Consider the following 20,204-nt stretch of genomic DNA (forward strand, 5'->3'; position numbering starts at 1 on the left):
TACTTTCTTCTGTATGTCTCGAATATCTTAATTGATTCGGGATAAACTTTTCTATTTTCTAGTACCACTGGCATCAATCGAGCCAACGCTGCCATTATTTGACAAGTCAAGTCTTGTGTCAGGATGACGATCGAATGTCAAACGAGACGAACATCATATTACATAAATCTATGGCAGAACTGTTTGTTGCCAATATGCTCTAGAGCAGTTCTGCTTAAAAGCTTCACTCACGGTTTGATTGATTACGAGATTAATTAACAATTCTTCCGAAAGGTTCCTTCACTCTCACAATTTGCCTATTCTATTAACACGCGTTATTATCCAGGTATCTAGTTTATTAATCATGATTCATCATGATATCAACACGTGAGGCTTTTTTATCTCTCGGTTATGTATTTGTACTTGAGAGAATGATGTAACCTTACCTTACTGATCAGATGTTCAACGCGTTGACCGAAATGAAGGTTAGAACGGTAGTGCCACTTGTACACACAACACTTGGAGGACTACACGTTATTTTTTGGAGTTCCATAGTGAAATAAAGTTTAGATAATTGATAATTAGTTATATTTGAGGATAATGGGGAGGAAGATTCCGGGCAAAAAACACAGGGGAGTGAAGGATCCGGAGAAACAACGAGCACAGCGATGGGCTGAGTATGTATACTTTCGAGGTTATGGAGCGTTTTAAGCATTTTGATTCCAAATAATATCTGAAGATCGAATGATTTAAGTATATGGGTTATTGTTGTAAAGAATATTATGACAGAATCACAAAAAACAAATGAATATTGTCAAAGGCTTGCAGGGGTGAATTTTTTTATCAGTTGTAACGATACTCTGGGAAATTCAATGGCACATGAGCATCTCTTGGCAACTCCAGGTTTTTAACCTTAGACATCTTGTGAATTATTGTTTGCTAAGATTATATAAATGCGAGGCACAAATTAAATATGTCTGATCTTTGTTTATTTGATTATTTGCATTTTTTTTACCTGAAAGTTATAGAGAATAAAAGCATTAAGCTGCTATTCCAGCATTTACAAAAAATGATTTATTCCAGAATAAAGACAAAAGTAAATGATCCACCCAAAGACGACGAGCAAATAATCCCCAAGAGTCTCCAGAGAGTAATTAAACTGAAGGATGACGTGAAGAGTGGACGAATAGGAGTTGCAAAGAGGAAAAAATCACAAAAAGTAAAAGACAAATTAATTAAAATAGGGGGAGGTAGTGCGTCAACAAACCATCCCAAAGGGAGACCCGAAAAAGCTGTGCCCGTGTTCAATCAGATGCCAAATGAAAGGCCTTATCAATTTCTTAATAGAGTCAAACGAGAAACTCAGAATTTCATCAACGAAACTGTGTTTGAAAAAAAGTACGGCGTTCAAGTCAAGCGGAACGTTGAGACAGGAACGATTGAGGGTTTGGAAAAGGCTCCTAAGGACGAAATTGACGAGTTAATGAAACTCCAGAAGAAACATAAGAACATTGGAAAGAAAAAGAAGAAAACGACTGAAATAAAATTGTCCAAGAGTCAAAAACGAATGAAAAAATTAGAACTGAAGAAGGCGTCCAAGTTGCAGGAGAATATTGATGAGTTTAAACAATTTAGGGAGGATATTAAATTCGGGGACATTGTGCATGCACCACCTGATCTGAAAATCAAACCTGCCAGGATTGAGAAGCTTAAAACAAAGGTAAAACCATAATTTATCGTTTAGATATGTACATTATTCAGGATAATTATCGCCCGAATGATTAGGTCCGAAGGAAAATATTTTATGAGAATTGATTGAAATGCTTTTTTCCATTAATTACAGCCTGGAAGACCTGATTTACTTCTGAACTCTCTTTTAAATAAATCTCCAACTCCGAGAGCGACTGTAATCGACAGGACTGGAAAACGAAAGAATCTCCCATCGGCGGAACGGAGAATCCTGGAGAAGCAACAGAGTGACATCGTCAATGCCTATAGGCTAATGAAAGCTAAAAAATCATTAAATCAAGATTTAGACTAAAAGAAGAGTATTTTTACAATGAATCACACGATCCAGACTCCCACCTCTCCTTGACCACCAATCTCCCTGCCAGAAACCAGGTAATTACAAAGAAAACCCGAAATTTCTAAACTCAAAATGAAATTTCATTTATGCACATTCCAATAAGCCACTAAAACTCTATGAAGGCTGGATGATGATGACGTTTCAACAACTGAACGATCTTCCAAACATTATTATTCTTTGGTTTTCTAAAAGTTTCGTATTATGCGTTGGGAAACCTCCAATAGAATTCTGTTTCTCTTGAGGCTAGGGCAGTCAGAAAAAAACAGATATTACAAGTCAAACAATTTTTCTAATTTATTTACACTGAAATTGGCTACACGAATCACCCACGAACAATGAAATGTACCATTTTGATGAAATGTACCATCGTGAGGCCTCCGACACTCTGAGAATCACTTTAAAAAATGCTCAACTATCCGGTAGTCCAGACGAAAGGTTCCAGCCGATCCTTAATAGGCAGTAGATTATTCAGGGTCTCGAGACTCTCCAGAGTCTGATTCAATTGCATATGGCACTTGGTTAGGTGTCTGCTGAGTTCGTGAACCTTGTTCATGTGTTCAGCAAATTTCGCGAATTTCTTCTGCCTCTCCACTGCCTGTGCCATGATCCTGTTCACCTCAGCATCGATATTAGCACACAATGCTTGTTGCTCGCCAGCGATCATCTGAGCATTTGCATTTAGATGATGCTGATATCTTGCACAGAGATTGAACAACCCCAGGGGATCAAGCCTCTCGAGAATTTCAGGGTCCCTCACCCCTGGGGGAAGGTTCAGTGTTCCCCGCATAATCGGGAGGAACATGGGGATGCTCTGGAGCCTGACTAAATCAGGATCTCTATCAGCAGCTGGGTCAGACACAGCTGGCTTCACCACAACGATGTTATGAGCCTTGGAAGTCGTTATCTTCCTCGATCCTAGACTGGACTTTCGTCGAGACACGTCGGAACCAAAACTCTTGCCTCTGGACAAATGCTTGTTGGACATCTTTGGGGAGTCTCCAATGGGTTGATTCACGGTGTACGATATATAGGGCAGGTCTGAGTCTGAACAAATACTTGGACCAGGACTTGTTGATCGAGGGGGAGTGTCGTCTGGTAGTCGCTCTCGATTGGGAACGCTTTTTCCTCGACGAAGTGGCCCTCGGGATTGGGTTTGACTCGTAGAGCCCTGTGAACTCTGCTCAGAACCCATTTTTCTTCAGTTACTTCAATTAGTTTTTAATTAGTCTTTCGTTTTCCGTAGGGAGGTTAACACTAGACGTTCCTTTCATTCAAATTCGATAATAAATTGTAATATGTATTTGTGATTTTATTATGTCCCTGATAATTGATGACCCATTAATTTTTTATAAAGAAATTTTCAATTGAATGAGTTGTCCATTCGATGACAATGGTCTTCACAACTTTTAATTCACTACTACATGATTTATACAGAAATTTCAGACTCCACTTGGCTTGTCATAACGAAAGTTTTAATATTCCCAATCCCATTTGTAGTTTTATTCACCAAGGCGATAATTTTATTTATTTAAACACCAGCAGAGTGATCGATAACACCAGGCAAACACCATATCCTTCACGTCCCTGTGGTTATCGATTCGATAGTGTTATTGCAGTTGCTATTTTGAACTGTTACAATTTATTATTCCCGTCAATCAGCGTTAACACTTCGGACAAATCAATTATTAAGAATATTTCGGAAGTTTTTGACACCTGACAAACTTGTTTTACAGGTTCTGCCCCGAATAATGGACCGGGTGTGACTGAAAAACAAGTGCTGACATCTATAGTACAAGTGCCGCCATCTTGCGTGACAAAGATGGAGGACAGAGCGTTAGTGAATTGTGTTGTGCGGTCGCGAGTGTTTCAGTGAAAAGTAAATTGTCGGTGGAGATAATGAGTGTTGGTGAAATATGTTAATGCGAGTGATTTTGTGGGTTTTGTGCTTTCTTCGATTTTATGGGATGTGTCCACATGTGTTCGTGGTTGTTATTGAACATGCCACAAAGGAGGATAACCTGTTGTGCTGGGCGCGAGTCATTACCGGTGAGTTTGTTATTGTAGCTAGCGCTCTTGGGTGGAATTCTTGGTAAGACTGTCGAGGTCTACATTATCAATCGATTTTTTTTGAAAACAATAACAATGCGGAAATAATTACAACAGAAAGAAAATTAGTATGAGCAGAAGAAAGTTCAATTAACCTCAAAAATCGAATTTGGATTATACATTGTTTAAGGTATGACGAACCATAATGGGATTTTGTGATTCATCTGCGGTTCCTTATTTACTGATACAATTAGGATTTATTAGAGCTAATTTTGACACCTGAACGAAAATGTCCAAATTGAGACAAAACCAAGCAAATTTCACTCTGCCAATGGGAAATTATCAATATTTCTCACTAAAATTTTGCCTTAAAATTAAAAATCCATACACCAAGGTGTGGTAAAGATGAAATACAAATGATAATCCTGATGATCTTTTGATTTTCTTAAGTTACTTGTCAATGGTCGGATTTTTTTTTCAAGTTTTACCACTTTACAATTGGATTCCTATAATATAATGACTTCACTAAGCAATTAAAACAGTCATTAATATGTATCAATCTCTGTCGTAATAACAATTGTAAATAGAACGAACGGTATTTTCGCATCTAATATTCCCCCACCGATTATACCGGACGATAAAAAAAGTCACTCATGAAAATTCATGACGATGCGGCTAATATCTCTTTCTTTCTCCAATAAATTATATCATTCCAACATTTCCAATAGTCACTTCCAATACTTAATCTCTGGATTAAAAATATTTTCTTAATTGCCTCCAATATTCTTAATTGTTTCAAGTCGACCTGCACTTTCCACATAATTTAATTCTCAATCCTCCCAAAATCAGTTTTCCTCATAAACATTACAATCAAGCAGGTTAATTAATTGGCTTAATGCTCCTAGATGCGGAATAATGCGGTAGTACTTGAGAAATAATTATTCCATCTTATGTGCATTACCGTATCTCCAGTTAGCCACACTGCTGCTCCCTTTTACACTTGCAATTCACTCATTTCAAAGTCAAATTAATGCGAAACTTTGACAATAATGTGAGTGAGCAAATATTGTATAAGTGTTGGCTGGGTAGTTGTGATAGTATGAACTGATAAGGCTATTTTTATTTTACGAGGCAATGCTGGTCGCCATTACCAGTGTTTTATGGGTTTCATGGGAAAAAGAATGACAGTATTTTTATCTTATCTAGTATTGGAGATGCCTTGACAACATTCCTCAATATTTTTCTTTCGTACTATTAAATTTATTCATAATTAGTATTCCCATCAATCGATAGATATGCATTGCTTCTTTTAATTCTGCCGCAATATGAAACTCATTCATTCATGATTTATTTTTCAACACGTAGATTTAATTTCATTTTTCATAATAAATTATCCAAGGGAAAACATTGAGATATTATTCTTCTATAATTACTACTGTTTATGTAACAGAATAACTTGAATGCTCTGGACCGAAAAACCTTGAACTTATGAAATAGCAACTGATTTGTCAATGAAAAACAACAGTAATTTCGTATAACTCGTTAGTTGATCAAAATTTCCAGCTGTCTCACTTGAAATTTTAAGAGTAATTTTCTATTATTATCCAAACATATTTCTATCTTTTAAAAACTTGGCATTTCTCTATAGAGAGGTATTTTATCTTTGATTATGTCTCTGGTCACTAATAGAGATATTGGCATTTGGAGAGACCCACAAGGGGGTTGTTCAAAGTCACTTTTTCAGGAGAAATTTTAAATGCCGAAAAATCAGGGACGGACTCAAATAACGAGGAATATTAAGGTTTCGTTGTAAAACATAATTATTACTTATAATTTGGGCTGAAAATTGTATGACTCTCTGTGGAAAATGGGGCACAAATGGCACAATGGATTTGCAAAGACTGGGTATTTCTTGAATTCACTGGGAGACAGAATATTACTCCAACTCTCTTGGGAGATTTGTGGATTTCACCTCTGGTGGCGTACGGCTTTCTAGGCATCTTCCATCTAATCACAATTACTCTCATCTTTCAAGTTTCTCAATCATCCCCGTCTGTATAATCTTCTCATCGTCATCTGAGAGACTTGTATACTCAGCCTTGATATTAAAGTTATGAGCAAAATATTGAAGTCTCTGGAATTAATAGCACCCCCGAGCATTTTGTATTCATAGAGTAAATGTGTAATTTCGTGTCATCTTGCGTTTTGTAATTACTAAGGGATAGCGATTCTTAGATGTATTACGTGGGAATGCTAAAATTATATTATTTTTGGGAATTAATTTGAGATTTATTGGAGAACATCTCTCTCGGTTTCAAGAATTATTAATTCACGTTAACTGTCTTCTGCGATTATCCGTGATTAGTTCAGAACAGTGATATCGCGTTAACTATATTTATAGATTGGATCTTGAATGACATATCAAACATCGAAATTTATTGAATTATCGGGCCAGTTGTCCGATTTATTAATTTTAGACACGGAGTGGTGAATAATTCGAACAATTTTCGCATGGATTCAATAAGCGTAAATGTCCAATTTTTCATCAGTCTGTTGAAATAATTGAACAAAAATTATTCTTTAATGACAATTGGAAGTAGATATTGATTGAATTTTATATGTTGAGAGACGACTCAATTTTAGAGATATTCCAGATCACTCAAACTATTTTTCCTTTGAGCGCCCTTTTACTGATTTTTTGGCGACTTGCAGATTTCATACCTCAATTGATATTTCAATGAAAAGATAATTTGAAAGTTAATAATATATTTTCTTGAATTTTCATAATCTTTATTTGTTTCCATTCCTCGACTGCTTTATAAATTATGACAGGACGTTGGATCACCTTAAAATGAAGAATTTCCACAATAATTTCTATCCGTACTGTAAAACAATATAAAATCGCTGTCAAAAAAGTGTTACAAGAGTTTAAATTATTCTCTGTTAATCCTCACTTCCACTTTACAGTTGCCAACTCAACCGCGAATGTTAATAATTGAATGTGGATTCACTATTTTGAACTGAACTCCCAATAAGTTTCAGGTTTCAAATATTTAATGTTCCACTTTTCCAAATTAATGTTATATAAACAGCAAATATTTTAATACCATTAGCCTGGCGTTGTGAAGTCACGACACATAGAGAATGCAATAATTACATGAATAAGTGATCAGATGACTTCCTTCGTTAATACAGAGATAATGTTCTCAATTCAGACAATCGCTAGTCAAAATTCAACTGGAACTGCATCAACATTAAATGCATTCCTCTATTGGTGTGGACTATATACCTATAGTAATGAATTCGAAAGCATTAAATTGTTATTTCAAATATCACATTTCACCACTTCAACCAATAGAACACAAGGGTTTCTGCAATACAGCTTTATTTTATTTGTTTTAATGCTGTTCCAACTTTAATAATCATTAAAATTTTCGGGATATTGTCGTCGTTTTGAAATGTGATACCACATTTAATCATTGTAAATTAAAAAAAAATTTAGCGAGTACAAAATAATATCCTAAAGTCTTTTCGTTTACTTGTCAACGAAAAGACTTTAGAATACTATTTTGTTAACGCAGAAGTTTTTACAAGTAAATGAAAAGATACTTTTTTACATGGATTGAACGTAGTATCATTGAGAAAAAACAGTTTTTGTTTGTGTCTCATACGAGAAAAGTGCACTTTCATTTATCAAAACCTCAGTATAGTGGCTATCTTCAGCATGGCTAGTCCCTTCAAGTTGCAATTTTCACGATAAAAATCGCTTGGAATGAGCATTGAAAGCACCTGAAGATGCATTAAACTTGAATTGCGCGTATGTGCTTGAAACTATAAGGTTCGCATATGAGAGATGTGTATGCTAGTGAGGACTGAGTTTAAAGAGCATGTCAAGATAAAAAGGAGGGAAAAAGGGACGTGAGAGGAGAGGAATGAAAAAAAAAAACCATCTCTTGGAGGAAAAAATATGGGAGAGACACCCCACGGGGAGGAGTTTGCCATTCCCAGACTAGATTTTATTGCCAACCTGAAATCTACCTCGAGAGTACTCTCTTGCTTGTCCACACGATTATTGTCCTCCTATTGAAGTTATGAAGTAGAAAATTCTAATTAACTAGAGTTCATTTGCACCAGACAAAGCCGTTATTACAACAATTTTTTTAATCTAAATAAGTTTTTGTAGAATTCAAGTAAATTCAGCAATCTCGTCTACTTGATGTTCATTAATTTGGGATTTCATTTAAGCTTCCGTGAAACCTGAAATTTCATTACACAATATGAAATTCCATAACATATCATGGGAGGTCAGTATTTTGGACGATAACCCATTCAACTACCCAAAGAAATTCCTCAACCAGAATTAATAAATCCACGTTCATTTTTTTCCGAAATACCTTCACTAACATCAAAGGGTACTTTCCTACCTCGCATGAATACCTCCTATCATCCCCATACAGCTAGGTAATTTCATTTTCAAAATCAAAACTTTTATCGAAATGAATGAAAGGGAGAATCGAAAGAAATTGCTTTTTCAGAATGACTAAACACGCGTTCAATTTTTATGGAATACCTTTGGGTGCATCAAAGGGTAGCTTTGTACCTTGTATAATTGTTATTACTTCCATACACGAAGAAAATTTTATTTCTGGTTGAAAGCGTAACCTGATCCAAAGAATTTCAAATCTAACAGCACCATAACCAGGCAAATTTACGCTTTTGTCGTTTGGTAAAAAAAAATAATTCATTCAATATACATAGGCAGTGGGCCTGAGAGCTTTGATATGCAGAAATAAACAGGGCTGGATAAATCAGATGAAAGAACAAAAGTGCATGAAATATATGGGAGGGGGGTGGGGGAGAGAGGATGGGTGAGGAGAGAGGGAGGACAAGATTGGAAAAAAATTACCTCGGTTGACGTGTCGTTGAGGATACAGAGGTTGGGGAGGACATTTGGTATGCAGAGATGCTTTAGCAAACAATGAGAAATTTCTCGTCGAGTACGATGAAAATTGTCGCAGGACGATTTGCTTGTAAAAACTCGTGTTTACTGAAGTCTTTTTTGGCTAGAAAAATCAACTCGTCGCTTGTAGAATTGGAAATTTCACTAGAAAATTAAGTTAATCGAGCCGCTCTGCATTCTTTGCATACTGAGGATAATATGATATAAAATCGCTAAAGGTGAAGCTGTATTTTCGTGATTTTTGGTTAAACATTTCTCGAATAATTCTAGCTTCATTGGAAGAAATCATTTCGTTTGATTGAGAGAGAATTGGCGAAGCCTTTAGAAATTTAAGTCGAGTCAATCTCTCCTTCAATTCTTTGAACATTGAGGATAGTCAATAATTGTCCAGAAAGCGGAACATTCCAATTATCATTAAAGTGAATATAACGAGCGATTTTAATTCATTTATTCTTCAGATAGTAATGGATCAAAGGAAATGGAAGTTATATGCAATTATTGTTCTGTGACTAGAATAGACTAGAGATATAGTGATCCCTTAATCTTAACTTGTTCACCCTCGGCGTGCCGACGACTTTGATCACCTCTACGGAGAACTGCCGCCGGTGTTATTTTGAGGAATACGTTGCCGAATTCACTCTACCGTTACCGACTGCGTTTAGGAAGGTTCTGACAACGTTGTATCTCGGACAGTTTTTTTTTATTTAACGTGGGAAAAAATTACTCCCCTATCGGAAATTGTTTTTTTTTTTCAGTTCGTTTGGAAATTATGTTCTGAACCCACGTTGGTTTACCCGAAATTTTAATTGCCCGCGTTTAATTTTAATTTTTGTCAATGACACTCTGGGGCTCTTTGCTCGTGGGGGGATCAATGAAGATTGTCATAAGATCCGTTCTAATATCCTATTCTTTCCAATTTCGTAAATATGCAATAATTAATTGATTTTAGGAAGGCTACTTTGAAAGTTCCAAAGAGTCGTTCACGTAATTTTTAAATGAAGTATTTTTTATTTATAGATGATACTAAATGAATTCATGACTATCATGCGAATGAAATTTCACGTATTGTGTCTGTCAAAAGCTTCGAAAAGCAATGGGAGTATTCGTTCCATTATTGTCTCGTAAACCAAAACCAGTAATTCATTCAAGAGCAAAAGAAATACCTCATCCGGGCTGAATAAACGAGCTTTCAATTTTTTCGGGAATACATTCAGATATCAAAAGGATTGTTCAGTATTTCATATAAATAAATTCTATCATTCCGGTGAACGCAGCTCATTTAATTTTGATAAGCGAATGTTGAACCGAGTCAAGTAATTGATATTAAAAAATTGCAGGTAACATTTGTAATGTAGGTCATCGCTCCGTAAAAGTAATCTACGCATTCGAAAAAAATTATCTGACTGTCGAATAATTCTTCCCGAACGGTCGAAACGTTACGAGATTATCAAACGGTTGGGTATTTGACGATTTTCTCTCTCTGTGAAGAAATCTGAAATTAAAAAAAACACATACTAACAAAAAAGTGGTGCAAAGGGGTGCAAATTAATTGATGTTTCTAATCAGAAAAAAATATAAAGTTGAATAAATATATTTACAACTTGCAGACCGACTGATTCCCTCGAACATTACTATGCAGAAGGCCCCAGTGTAGAGACCCATGCAGTGGACCCTTTTAGTCAGCGTGACAAAAGGGTACACTAGGGCTCTGCACTATCGGCCAACTGTACGGTAGGGGTTTTCCATGGTTTCCCTGGACCCTTGTGTAAATGCAGTACAATTGGGGAAAAAGTGGGTTCAGTGGTTTCGCAGGGGAAGGGGAGGCAACAAGGCCAAGGTACACGGAAAGAATTTTTACGTCAACATTAGACCTCCAGGGGACAAAACAAGGGACGAATGTTAATTTTATCACAAAAATTACCCTCCCAACTGTAATTTTTCCAACAAAATTGGACCTAAAAAGTGGTTGATTGTCATTTCGTCCTACGTTTCGCCCTCTGCAGTTCTAATTTTTATCCAAAATTTATTTTCGTGCAAGGGGGTGGCAAGAAGACAAAAGGCATTGACAGAGAGGAAGGCAGGCGTCGATGTAAAACAAAGGAGACATTTGTAACATCAAAGGAAATAGCGAAAATAAAAAAAAATTAGCTTGCAAAATGCGTAAGATCTCCCAATAGAAAAATTTTTATTCAAAATGGAAGAGAATTTTTAAAAACTCCAGTCAACGTGTGAGGTAATATTTGAGTGCCTTCTAAACTTATCCCGTCCAAAAATATTCCCAAAATAGTAACACCATTAAATTAAAAAGAATTTACTCTCTCAACATGTTGAAAAAACAATAATTTTTCATCATTTCACACTTACTAAATTTCAAATTACTTGACACAATAGAGATTCCAAACTCTGTCACAGTGATAAGATGTGTTTTCCTGTTATCTGATTGCAATAGTCCCCGGCATTTTCGGGTAGCTGTAAGCAATTGTAACGCGATTGAAGTGGTTTAGCCCCCTCTTTTACCCCATGAGGGTGTACGGCGGAGGGGTAGGGGAGAGGGGGTGGTGGGTGGTTGTTCTGTACTCACGAAATTTCTATGTAGACTCGAACGAAGTGGGAGTAGAAACGTGTAGGCGCAAGGCCAAGTAGACAACGCCAATAACACTGGCGTAGCAGTGAGCAACGAGCTCTCGTGCTAAACGGATCGTTCCTTACGCCTTCAACTCCTATTCGGCGTTCACCACGTGCGCAAAGCAGTAGCGATTCCCTCAGGAGTAATTCGACATAGATACGATAAAATTCAGTAACAAAATTCATTCAGTGTTGTTGTCGGTATTGTGCAGTACCGATTACAATTGCATTAACAATTTTTTTTTTTGAGTAGTCAAGTGTTGATTGGCTAATCAGAAGTCTGGGGTAAAGTGTCTAGTAGGTGATTATTCATTTGGTCGATGGTTTGTTGTTGTTCAACGCTGGAAATAATTGATCAGTCAGTTGGGGAATTATAATGTGAGTAGAATCGTTTTGGATGTTGGGATTTATTTATGTGGGTTTTTTATTCGTGTGTGGCGATGAATTAATTTTTTTACCTGAGTATTTCGCCGAGTCCTGTAGAGGAGATTTAAGCACGTCTGATAATATCGGAATTATGGGGCAACATGGCATGATCATCGTATGTGTGATATTGAATGAATTTCGTTGATCGTTATTTCATTTAGAATTTGGCAAAAATATTTTTTTTCGCAGTTTCGAGGAGGGGAGGTGGTCGTTTTTGTTGCAATTTATATCTCACGATTTGAAAAAGATCGGAAGCTTAAATAAACATTTTTAATTGTATTGGGTGTTTGTTTTGCGAAAGAATAAATACAAAATTCTTAAAGGAAAACTTGTGATTTTTTCTTTAACATTTAATAAAATGTTTCAAGACGAGTGTGGAACATTTGTTTATACTTCCATTTTACATAATCATTAACCAACATATTTTTAAATAATAAAATCACTCTACAAAAGTCCAAAGAATTGAGATAGTTTCAGTAACTTTGTGGAAATTTAATTGGTAACTAGAAAGCACGAGATATTTTTCTCCCAATTGTATTTTTCAATTTGTGAGTTTCAATTTTATATCGAGACTGGCACTCGCTGGCACTTTGAAATCTTTTGCATCATCTCGTTATCATACAGATTGATTTGATAAAACTGTTATTTACCGGAGACATACAATTTTACTATTCTCCATTCTTCACGGCACAAAGGAAGAAATGAGTATTGAGGTTTTGATGGAGTTGAGGTTCAAATCGTTGAGTTATCGTCAGACACACGTGTTACACACATGATTACAAACCACCCAGGGATTTATCGATAGACAATGTGTGTGTATTGTGGCCCTGAGTTATGCTCATTTCCTCTTGAGGCATTTTTCAGTCATTTCACTGATTAATTAAGCACACAGAGCCAGGGGAATGATCGTGGGGATAGTCATTGTGGTGTCAACTCGTGCATACTAGTATAGAATAATTAAGTTAGACAGGATGTTGAATTAAGATTACAGCGACAAAGGCTTTCATTGGATTAAACTGATGATGTTATTCGGTTGTCTTTCGATTGAATTAATCATTATTTTGATATTTTTACGTATTGATAAAAATATATAATTTGTCAATCATATTTGTTTCGGTCAACCAAATGACGGAAATTCCCATTCGATAAACCGGTTTAAATTCAGGTCAGAAGAATATTTGATTGGCAGAATTATATTTTTTTGTCAGTGAACAGATAAAATAATTCAATTAAATTTATACGTTACTTTTTCGTATAAAATTTAATGGAATTTTTACAAAATTTTTAAAATTACTGAAGAAGAAAAATTATTTTCCTGAAGGGAATTATTGCGAGGAAACTTACTGAACGTTCTCGGATATTGTAGAGGAAATTCGGCAACTTTTTCGTCAAAATAACGTACCGAGACACCGATACCGAGACATGAACAGTCAATGAAACGAAATCCAAGTAAATGCACAATGTAACAAGTCGACCGCGTATTGCTAATTTGTTAGTCAAAATAAATATATTATATGGAGCACTACAGCAATTTTCCACTTGTTTTTATTAGTAATTTTATTCTCAATACTGGAAAATACGAAACCTTCAAATTTCTATCATTCACTCCAACAAATCCAATAATCGACAACCACAAAACTTTCATTTTCACGTGAAATCGTCCGCAAACAGTTACGTCCGGATGATTTTTCCACCTATTTTTAATCGTTATATAACTCAAGTGAGAACTCGTCTAATGAAATTAATACGAGGCGCAAATTTGCCGTTGGTTATTATATCTGTAACGTTGGGTGTCTCAATCGTTCGGACTCACTGGCACGAATCGATGGGGACGCAATCATAAACATCGATATCCGCATGTCCCTGTGGATTTTTAACGATTACTGCTGTGGTTCTCCTCAGTAAAAATTGTGTATTGAAAAAAAAAAAAATGGAAGTGTTCTCTTGTGGTTTCCCCGCCAACGTGATGAGTATACATGTAGAATAGTTGTAGTAGTGTCGTACCATCGAGATCGATGTTGTCCGATGTAAATAAAGGTACTATCATTTTTCCAGTTCAGGATCATCTCAGCAATTAAATCAATTTTTGCATGTTAAATATCTTCAGGAAAATCAATTTTTCTCGTAAATGTTTGGTTGGATGGCGGGGTAAAAACGATGTTATGCCCGGATGCGATTAGATCTGAGGGGGTTGAGTGATAAATTGAGAAATTTTTGGAACAAAAAAAAGACGGTTATGCGGGTGAACGATTTACCGAAGCACCAGGATCTTGAATTTTTTTAATTCTTCCAGATGACGACATATTTATGTATACGGAGATCAAAATTCTTAGAAAATTACATACCTGTTCCGTAATGTGTCAGTCACAACGGTTTTCAGTAAAGATTATGGAACAGTTACGCATTGAAAAAGTGCGAAACTGTTCCGTAATTTTTACCGAATATTGATTTGACTGGGAGATGACAGAACAAACTCGTAATTTTTGAAGAATTTTCTTCTGCGTGTAACTTAGATGACTATTTTTGTATAGAAATTTACAGAAATTTCTCGTCGTTGAAAGGAGGAGTTGGGGTTTATCTTATAGGAAGGGGCTTATCTAGTCTACAAGATTAGTGATCTCAGAGGACACTATCGTGAGAGAATTCTCGTGGAGAAGAACAATTTTTAGGTTTACTGAACTATTGCATCGCTGCATTTTCAAGACGCAAAAGTTGTTAAAAACATTTCAGAACGATTTTATGATATTTACATCGAAAATCCGATAGATAGGAAGGAAGTCTCCCCTATCCGTTGATAATTCCGGTGATATAATCCAGTTTTTACGTTAAATAGATTGACTAAATTAGTTTGTTTTTATGCTGGTGTGGGCAGTGTGGAAAAAGAGATGTTACGCACGGATGGGAATTGATCTGGGAGAATTGAGTGATGAATTGAGAAATGTTGAATGCAAAAACAGACAGTTATGTAGGTTAATCGTAATGATTTTTCATCTCTGGTTGAGAGGCCATTTTTTTAAAGACATTTATAGAAATTCACGGTTGGGGAGGGGCGGCATTCGTGTTTATTTCATCGAGGGAGGGATTATCTAGTCTAGAAGAAGATTAGAGAACTGGTGGAAAAATATCGTGGGAAAACTGTCCGGGGGAAGAGAACATTTAATTTTTAGGGCACTACTGCATCTACGTATTTAACACTTAGGGCACTGTAGAATTAAATAGTTTTATTTCTCAATTTCAGTGATTAAGTTTGAAAAATTCTGATCAGTCTAACAAATACAGGAGATGGTGGGGTAGACTTCGCAAATTAATGTATTGATTTATCGATAATATTGTGAACTCTTCATTTCTTCTCCTCAAGAGAAATTTGTTGAATTCTCAGTTGAAAGTTCGATGGATTTTTCAAATGAAGCTGATGAAAAATGAGTATTGATGCACTTATGATAAAAAGGAAAGTTATCTCTGTCACGTCCTTCAAACATCTCTATTTGCACGCTTCACGCCTATACAATCAATTTTGTAGCGTTAAGTCTCTTTAGGGAAATGAAGGTTTTTTTTATTTGTTTGTATCGCAGGAGGAAAAAGATGTTCCGCACGGATGATATTCGATCTTTGGGAATTGACCGATAAATTGAGAAATTCTTGGAATAAAATGAGACTGTTATCCGAGTGAATGGGAACAATTTTTCGCCTTTGGTTGAACGACTATTGTTGTGAAAAAAATTTAGAGAAATTTCTAGTGGTGGAGGGGTGAGGTTTATTGTGGTGGTGTTCATTCTATCAGAATGAGGGTTGTTATCTAGCGAATTAGTGATCGTAAGGGGAAATATCGTGGGAAAGTTCTCATGGTGCAAAAAAGTTACAATTTTTGGAGACGTGCAAACAGCCGATTCTCGTAATAAATTGGTCAATTAACTCGAATGTGTGAAAAAATATATGTCAATGATTAAAACCTTTAAGTGTATTAACTGATTTGATGAATTGGCTAAATGGTGCCGTTTTTCGCCATTTTTTTTTCAATTTTCATCATAATTTTCTCGATCTGCCCCAGATAAATTGAAACATGACACAAATATATGCGTTTATTTTCTCCAGTGGTAAAAAAAAAAATATATATGTTGCGAGTGGAGTCACATACATATCTGGTATAGCATGCGAACGATAAATCAACAGCAGTCACCGTGAAATTATACACCGATTGCCGTGAAATTATTGGTGAAATATTGAGCGTATGGAGGGAAGGTAAAAATTCTGGAGTTGATTAATCAAATAGGGGTACGACTCAATGGAGAAAATCATTTTTAAAACAAAGTGAATTTTGATTATTGTATACACAGTGAGACAATTCACGATTATTTTCTTTTCTCACATTTTTGACATAAAGTTACAGAACAAAACACTCTTGACGTTTAGTGGTGTTCATTAAGTGTAAATTTTCCCAGGTTTTTTTTTTTTGTCCAGAGAAATGTATTGGGCACTAATTCACACGGCACTAATCTTCTGCCTTTCTCTGTCGCGTTTTTCTCCTCGTAATCGTTAACGAAATAGGTCTTTTTAAATTTTCTTAATTCTGCGGTGCAATTGTTACTGTAGGTAATGAATGGATAATTTTTACGCTCAAATGGATCGGGATGGGATAGAAAGTGGTTTTAATTAAATTTACAATTTCTGCGAGATGACATTTTTTCATTATTGTGCGAAAAATAAATCAAAGACTTCATTCAGAATAGCAGATGAGTTTTTTTTATAGATCAATGAACTTTCAAGCTCAGGGCAGACTAAGACGTTATTTCTGGGAAGATTCCATTAAATATAAATGGTTCATTATGTTATCAGGCTATAAATGTATTATCTGATAAATATGACTTTAATGTGACGCTTAATTGGTAGTGATGGCGATGATGCTAATTACATGACGCCGATAGTATTCTTAGAGTCGTGTGACAGATAACAATTGATTTTATTGGGCCTGAAAATCGCGATCTAATTGAACAAAGTAATACTAAAATATTGGATCGAGTCCGATGACATAAATTGTGCGATGATCGTGATTCAGTTTTTCTCTAACGTCACATAAAAATCCGAGGTCTTTTGATAATTTCGCCTGAATCACCGACCGCTTCGGAATTACTTGACTTTCCGGGTAATTTTTATCGAACTTTTATCTTCGTGTAGTTTTAGAGATATTTAGATTTTTATGTGAAACGTTTGTGCTCAACATTTTTCTCATTAATACGTCCAATTAATAACCCACAGTGGAGGGGAATATTCAACAAAAATTCAGAGTAAAATGTGGTTGAAGAAAATTGTACGGAATTTTTTCGGAGTGGAGGGGACTTGAATTTTCTTAGTGACTTCCGTAATTTTTACTGAATATTCGTCTCCGTACACAATGAAATTTTTTTCACCCTGATAAAACGTTGAAATTTGTATGGACGAAAAAAAGTACATTTTAACGGAATCTCCAACACGTGTTTCGAGGCCAAGATAGTTATAAAAAGTTTGATAATTCAATTTAACGTTGAAGTTATAGTTTGCGATATACCACCGTTCGTGACGCTAATACATCTAAAATAGAAAATGTGCGAGTATCTCGACGAGGATACAAATGTAATATTGAGCAGTATGTCACATCGAGTTTTCTGTACTGGCTCACAGCCAAATAATACCATCGTGGTTCGAGGTACTTATTGATAGTTCTCCAATTTTGTTTAACATTCTAGGGATGTCTTTACCAGCTCTTACATTATACCTGACCCCATCACCAAAGTAAAAATGTTGATTCAGTCATGGAAAACTCAAAAGCTCCTCTCTCAATTATTCCATTATTGAAAAAGTTTCGGAAAGTTTTATGCTTTTTTTTCATTTCATTTTGATATGATCATTTCATTTTCCAAATTTACATACATGCCACGGATTTCCAATATTTCAAACTTTTATTTTTATTTCCATTACTGCAAGGCTGGAGGGCTTATCGATTGGCGGAAAAAATTTATTGAATTATGAGTGGAGAATTATATTTGGGCGATATAACTTTGCTAATGGAAGTGGAAAGCGTGAGAATCTGTAAATAATCCTGATGAATGATTTTTTCAAATTTCATTATTCATACTCTCGGCAAACATTTCCAAAAACTACCAGGACTTTTGAACATTGGGAAAGTTTTTCAACAGCAAATGTTACTCGAATGTTTCTTTTATGGTTTTTTTAATGTTACGCTTAAAATAGGAAAATTGATTATTTTGTTGATTTTGAAAGCAAAGTTACTCATCAAATAGTTACAAAATTGTTAACATGGAATTTTCCAAGATTGAGACTAATATTTAATACTTTGAAGGAGAAAAACAATCGAAAATGTGTTCCGGGTGTCCGCACTTCTTCAGCAACTTCCCGTTTCATTTAATGGACGATCTTCCCGATGTTGACGTCAGCAAAAACACCGGATGCTGTTATGTCCAGTAGAAATAGTAGTTTGATGAAAAACACACTTTCTTAGAAAGAAAAATTTAAATTTCCCTTCTGTTGTCAATAAATACCAGAAAAAGCCAACAAAATTGTTAAAAGGAGGGGTGGAATCATAGAAAACCATTGCTTCTGAAAACTGAACGAAAAGAGTGGGTGTTAAAAAAAATACATTATAAAATTTTGAAAAAAGTAAGTGTTAGAGGAGCAATCGACCACTTGTTTATCATTCATCATTTCTCTTATAATTTTAGAATATTTTTTTTCAATTTTCCGCCTACGTACATGACGCTGAAAGATTCCATAATATTATTCGATAGAATTCGTATCAGCATCAATGGGTAGGATGGAATTGTATTTACATTTGATTTGAAAACTCGTTATTCATGCTTAACAGTGAAATTCGAATCTGACGTTTTTATGTTTATGCAACCTGGTGTGTGCTAAAATCAACTGCTATGTTGGATCAGCTGTCGGTGAGAACTAGTGATCGATTATTTACCGCGAGAAAAATGATCCCGATTTTTTTTTCCCTGAATTTAAGATACGAATTATTATATTTATTTCGCCAATAATTTTTTTGGAATATCTACTGTAATTTAATTCTGGAAAAGCCTATTGATAAACAATCGGATGAAAGGATAAAAATTTTTTAACGATTTGATTTTTCTCTTGTTTTCAGATTTCAATGGTACAGAATGCCGACTCAACCTCAAAACTAACAACAGTGTGGAATTAATAGTGTGATAAAAATGAGCATACAGTAATATAATTAACTCAGAAGTTTAACGCCATGTAATACGTTTAATTGCCCATTAAAAAAATGGAGGAGGACACGCGGTCGCCGTGGAGTTGCATGGATCAACCATGTATTCCAGTGAGTACATTAATTCCTATTTTATGCTGCTTGCATTGCCGTCGATATCTCTCTCTCTTTAGCAAGTACAACATCTGGCAAAATTCGTTTTAAACAAGGAATACTGAGTACGGGGCGTTGTAATTTCAAAGAATTTATTGACTAGAAATTTAATATTTTACGGGAAAATCAATTGAAAATGCAAATTTGAGTGTATGATTTCGTGAAAATTAATAGGAAAATCGGATGCAGGCATTCATTAATTTTTAGGCAGATGGAAATTCGTTCATCATGGCAGTCTCATCAATTTAAATTTCTTCCATTTGCATTTTTATCATTAAATGCATTCATTTTTCAATGAAAAAATTGAATCTCTTCTCCTGCATTTAAAAAACTTAATAAATTATTCCATTTATCGGATAATTTTTCAAGTAATTGACGAAAAATATTGCAAATTCTCAATTCTATCTTTATCAGAAAGACATTATGGATTTTGATTATCACTTTGACTTGTTGATTTTGAAAGAGCATTGATCAAAAATTTGAAATTATTAATTAATTAGTCCCTTCTGATTGATTCATGTAGGAAATTATTTTTAAATTAAAGTGAGGAATTATTGTTGAATGAAAATGTTCAATTAGAGTAACATTTTATATTTGATGTTGAGCATTATTCAGTCGACTTTTCATTTCAAATATCTGCAAAAATTCTTAGAAAAATTTAGTCGTCATTCGTCCGTATAAATGAAGACATACATAAAAATGAA

At 35.1% G+C, this 20,204-nt stretch overlaps 3 protein-coding genes across 4 annotated transcripts in view; 1 reads left to right on the forward strand and 2 right to left on the reverse strand.

The window, feature by feature from the left end:
- The window catches only part of LOC135171911 (protein MEMO1), a 37,096-nt gene extending 23,191 nt beyond the window's left edge, over positions 1-13,905 (reverse strand). The window contains exon 1 of the mRNA XM_064138373.1: positions 13,708-13,905. Coding sequence (XP_063994443.1) covers positions 13,708-13,767 — 60 coding nt within the window. The 5' untranslated portion in view covers positions 13,768-13,905. The remainder of the gene's footprint in view (positions 1-13,707) is intronic.
- LOC135171927 (coiled-coil domain-containing protein 137) lies at positions 176-19,458 on the forward strand. Of its 2 annotated transcripts, XM_064138375.1 has the most exons (5): positions 176-656; positions 1,063-1,699; positions 1,823-2,100; positions 3,799-4,111; positions 19,264-19,458. In XM_064138375.1, the coding sequence occupies exons 1-3, from the start codon at positions 580-582 to the stop codon at positions 2,018-2,020; spliced, it is 912 nt and encodes a 303-aa protein (XP_063994445.1). In that variant the 5' UTR covers positions 176-579; the 3' UTR covers positions 2,021-2,100; positions 3,799-4,111; positions 19,264-19,458. The 2 variants fall into 2 exon arrangements, with proteins under 2 accessions (XP_063994445.1, XP_063994446.1); XM_064138376.1 differs by lacking the exon at positions 3,799-4,111.
- On the reverse strand, positions 2,366-3,814 carry LOC135171953 (BLOC-1-related complex subunit 5). Its single transcript, XM_064138377.1, has one exon. The coding sequence runs from the start codon at positions 3,255-3,257 to the stop codon at positions 2,478-2,480; it is 780 nt and encodes a 259-aa protein (XP_063994447.1). The 5' UTR covers positions 3,258-3,814; the 3' UTR covers positions 2,366-2,477.
- Positions 19,459-20,204: the final 746 nt, after the last annotated feature.

The sequence above is a fragment of the Diachasmimorpha longicaudata genome, chromosome 2 (assembly GCF_034640455.1).
Source record: "Diachasmimorpha longicaudata isolate KC_UGA_2023 chromosome 2, iyDiaLong2, whole genome shotgun sequence".
Classification (NCBI taxonomy): Eukaryota; Metazoa; Arthropoda; class Insecta; order Hymenoptera; family Braconidae; genus Diachasmimorpha; species Diachasmimorpha longicaudata.

Coding starts and splice junctions, on each gene's coding strand:
- LOC135171927 (XM_064138375.1), top strand. CDS start 580: ATGGGGAGGAAGATTCCGGGCAAAAAACACAGGGGAGTGAAGGATCCG. Junction 657..1,062: donor CGAGCACAGCGATGGGCTGA/GTATGTATACTT, acceptor GATTTATTCCAG/AATAAAGACAAAAGTAAATG. Junction 1,700..1,822: donor TTGAGAAGCTTAAAACAAAG/GTAAAACCATAA, acceptor CATTAATTACAG/CCTGGAAGACCTGATTTACT.
- LOC135171953 (XM_064138377.1), bottom strand. CDS start 3,257: ATGGGTTCTGAGCAGAGTTCACAGGGCTCTACGAGTCAAACCCAATCC.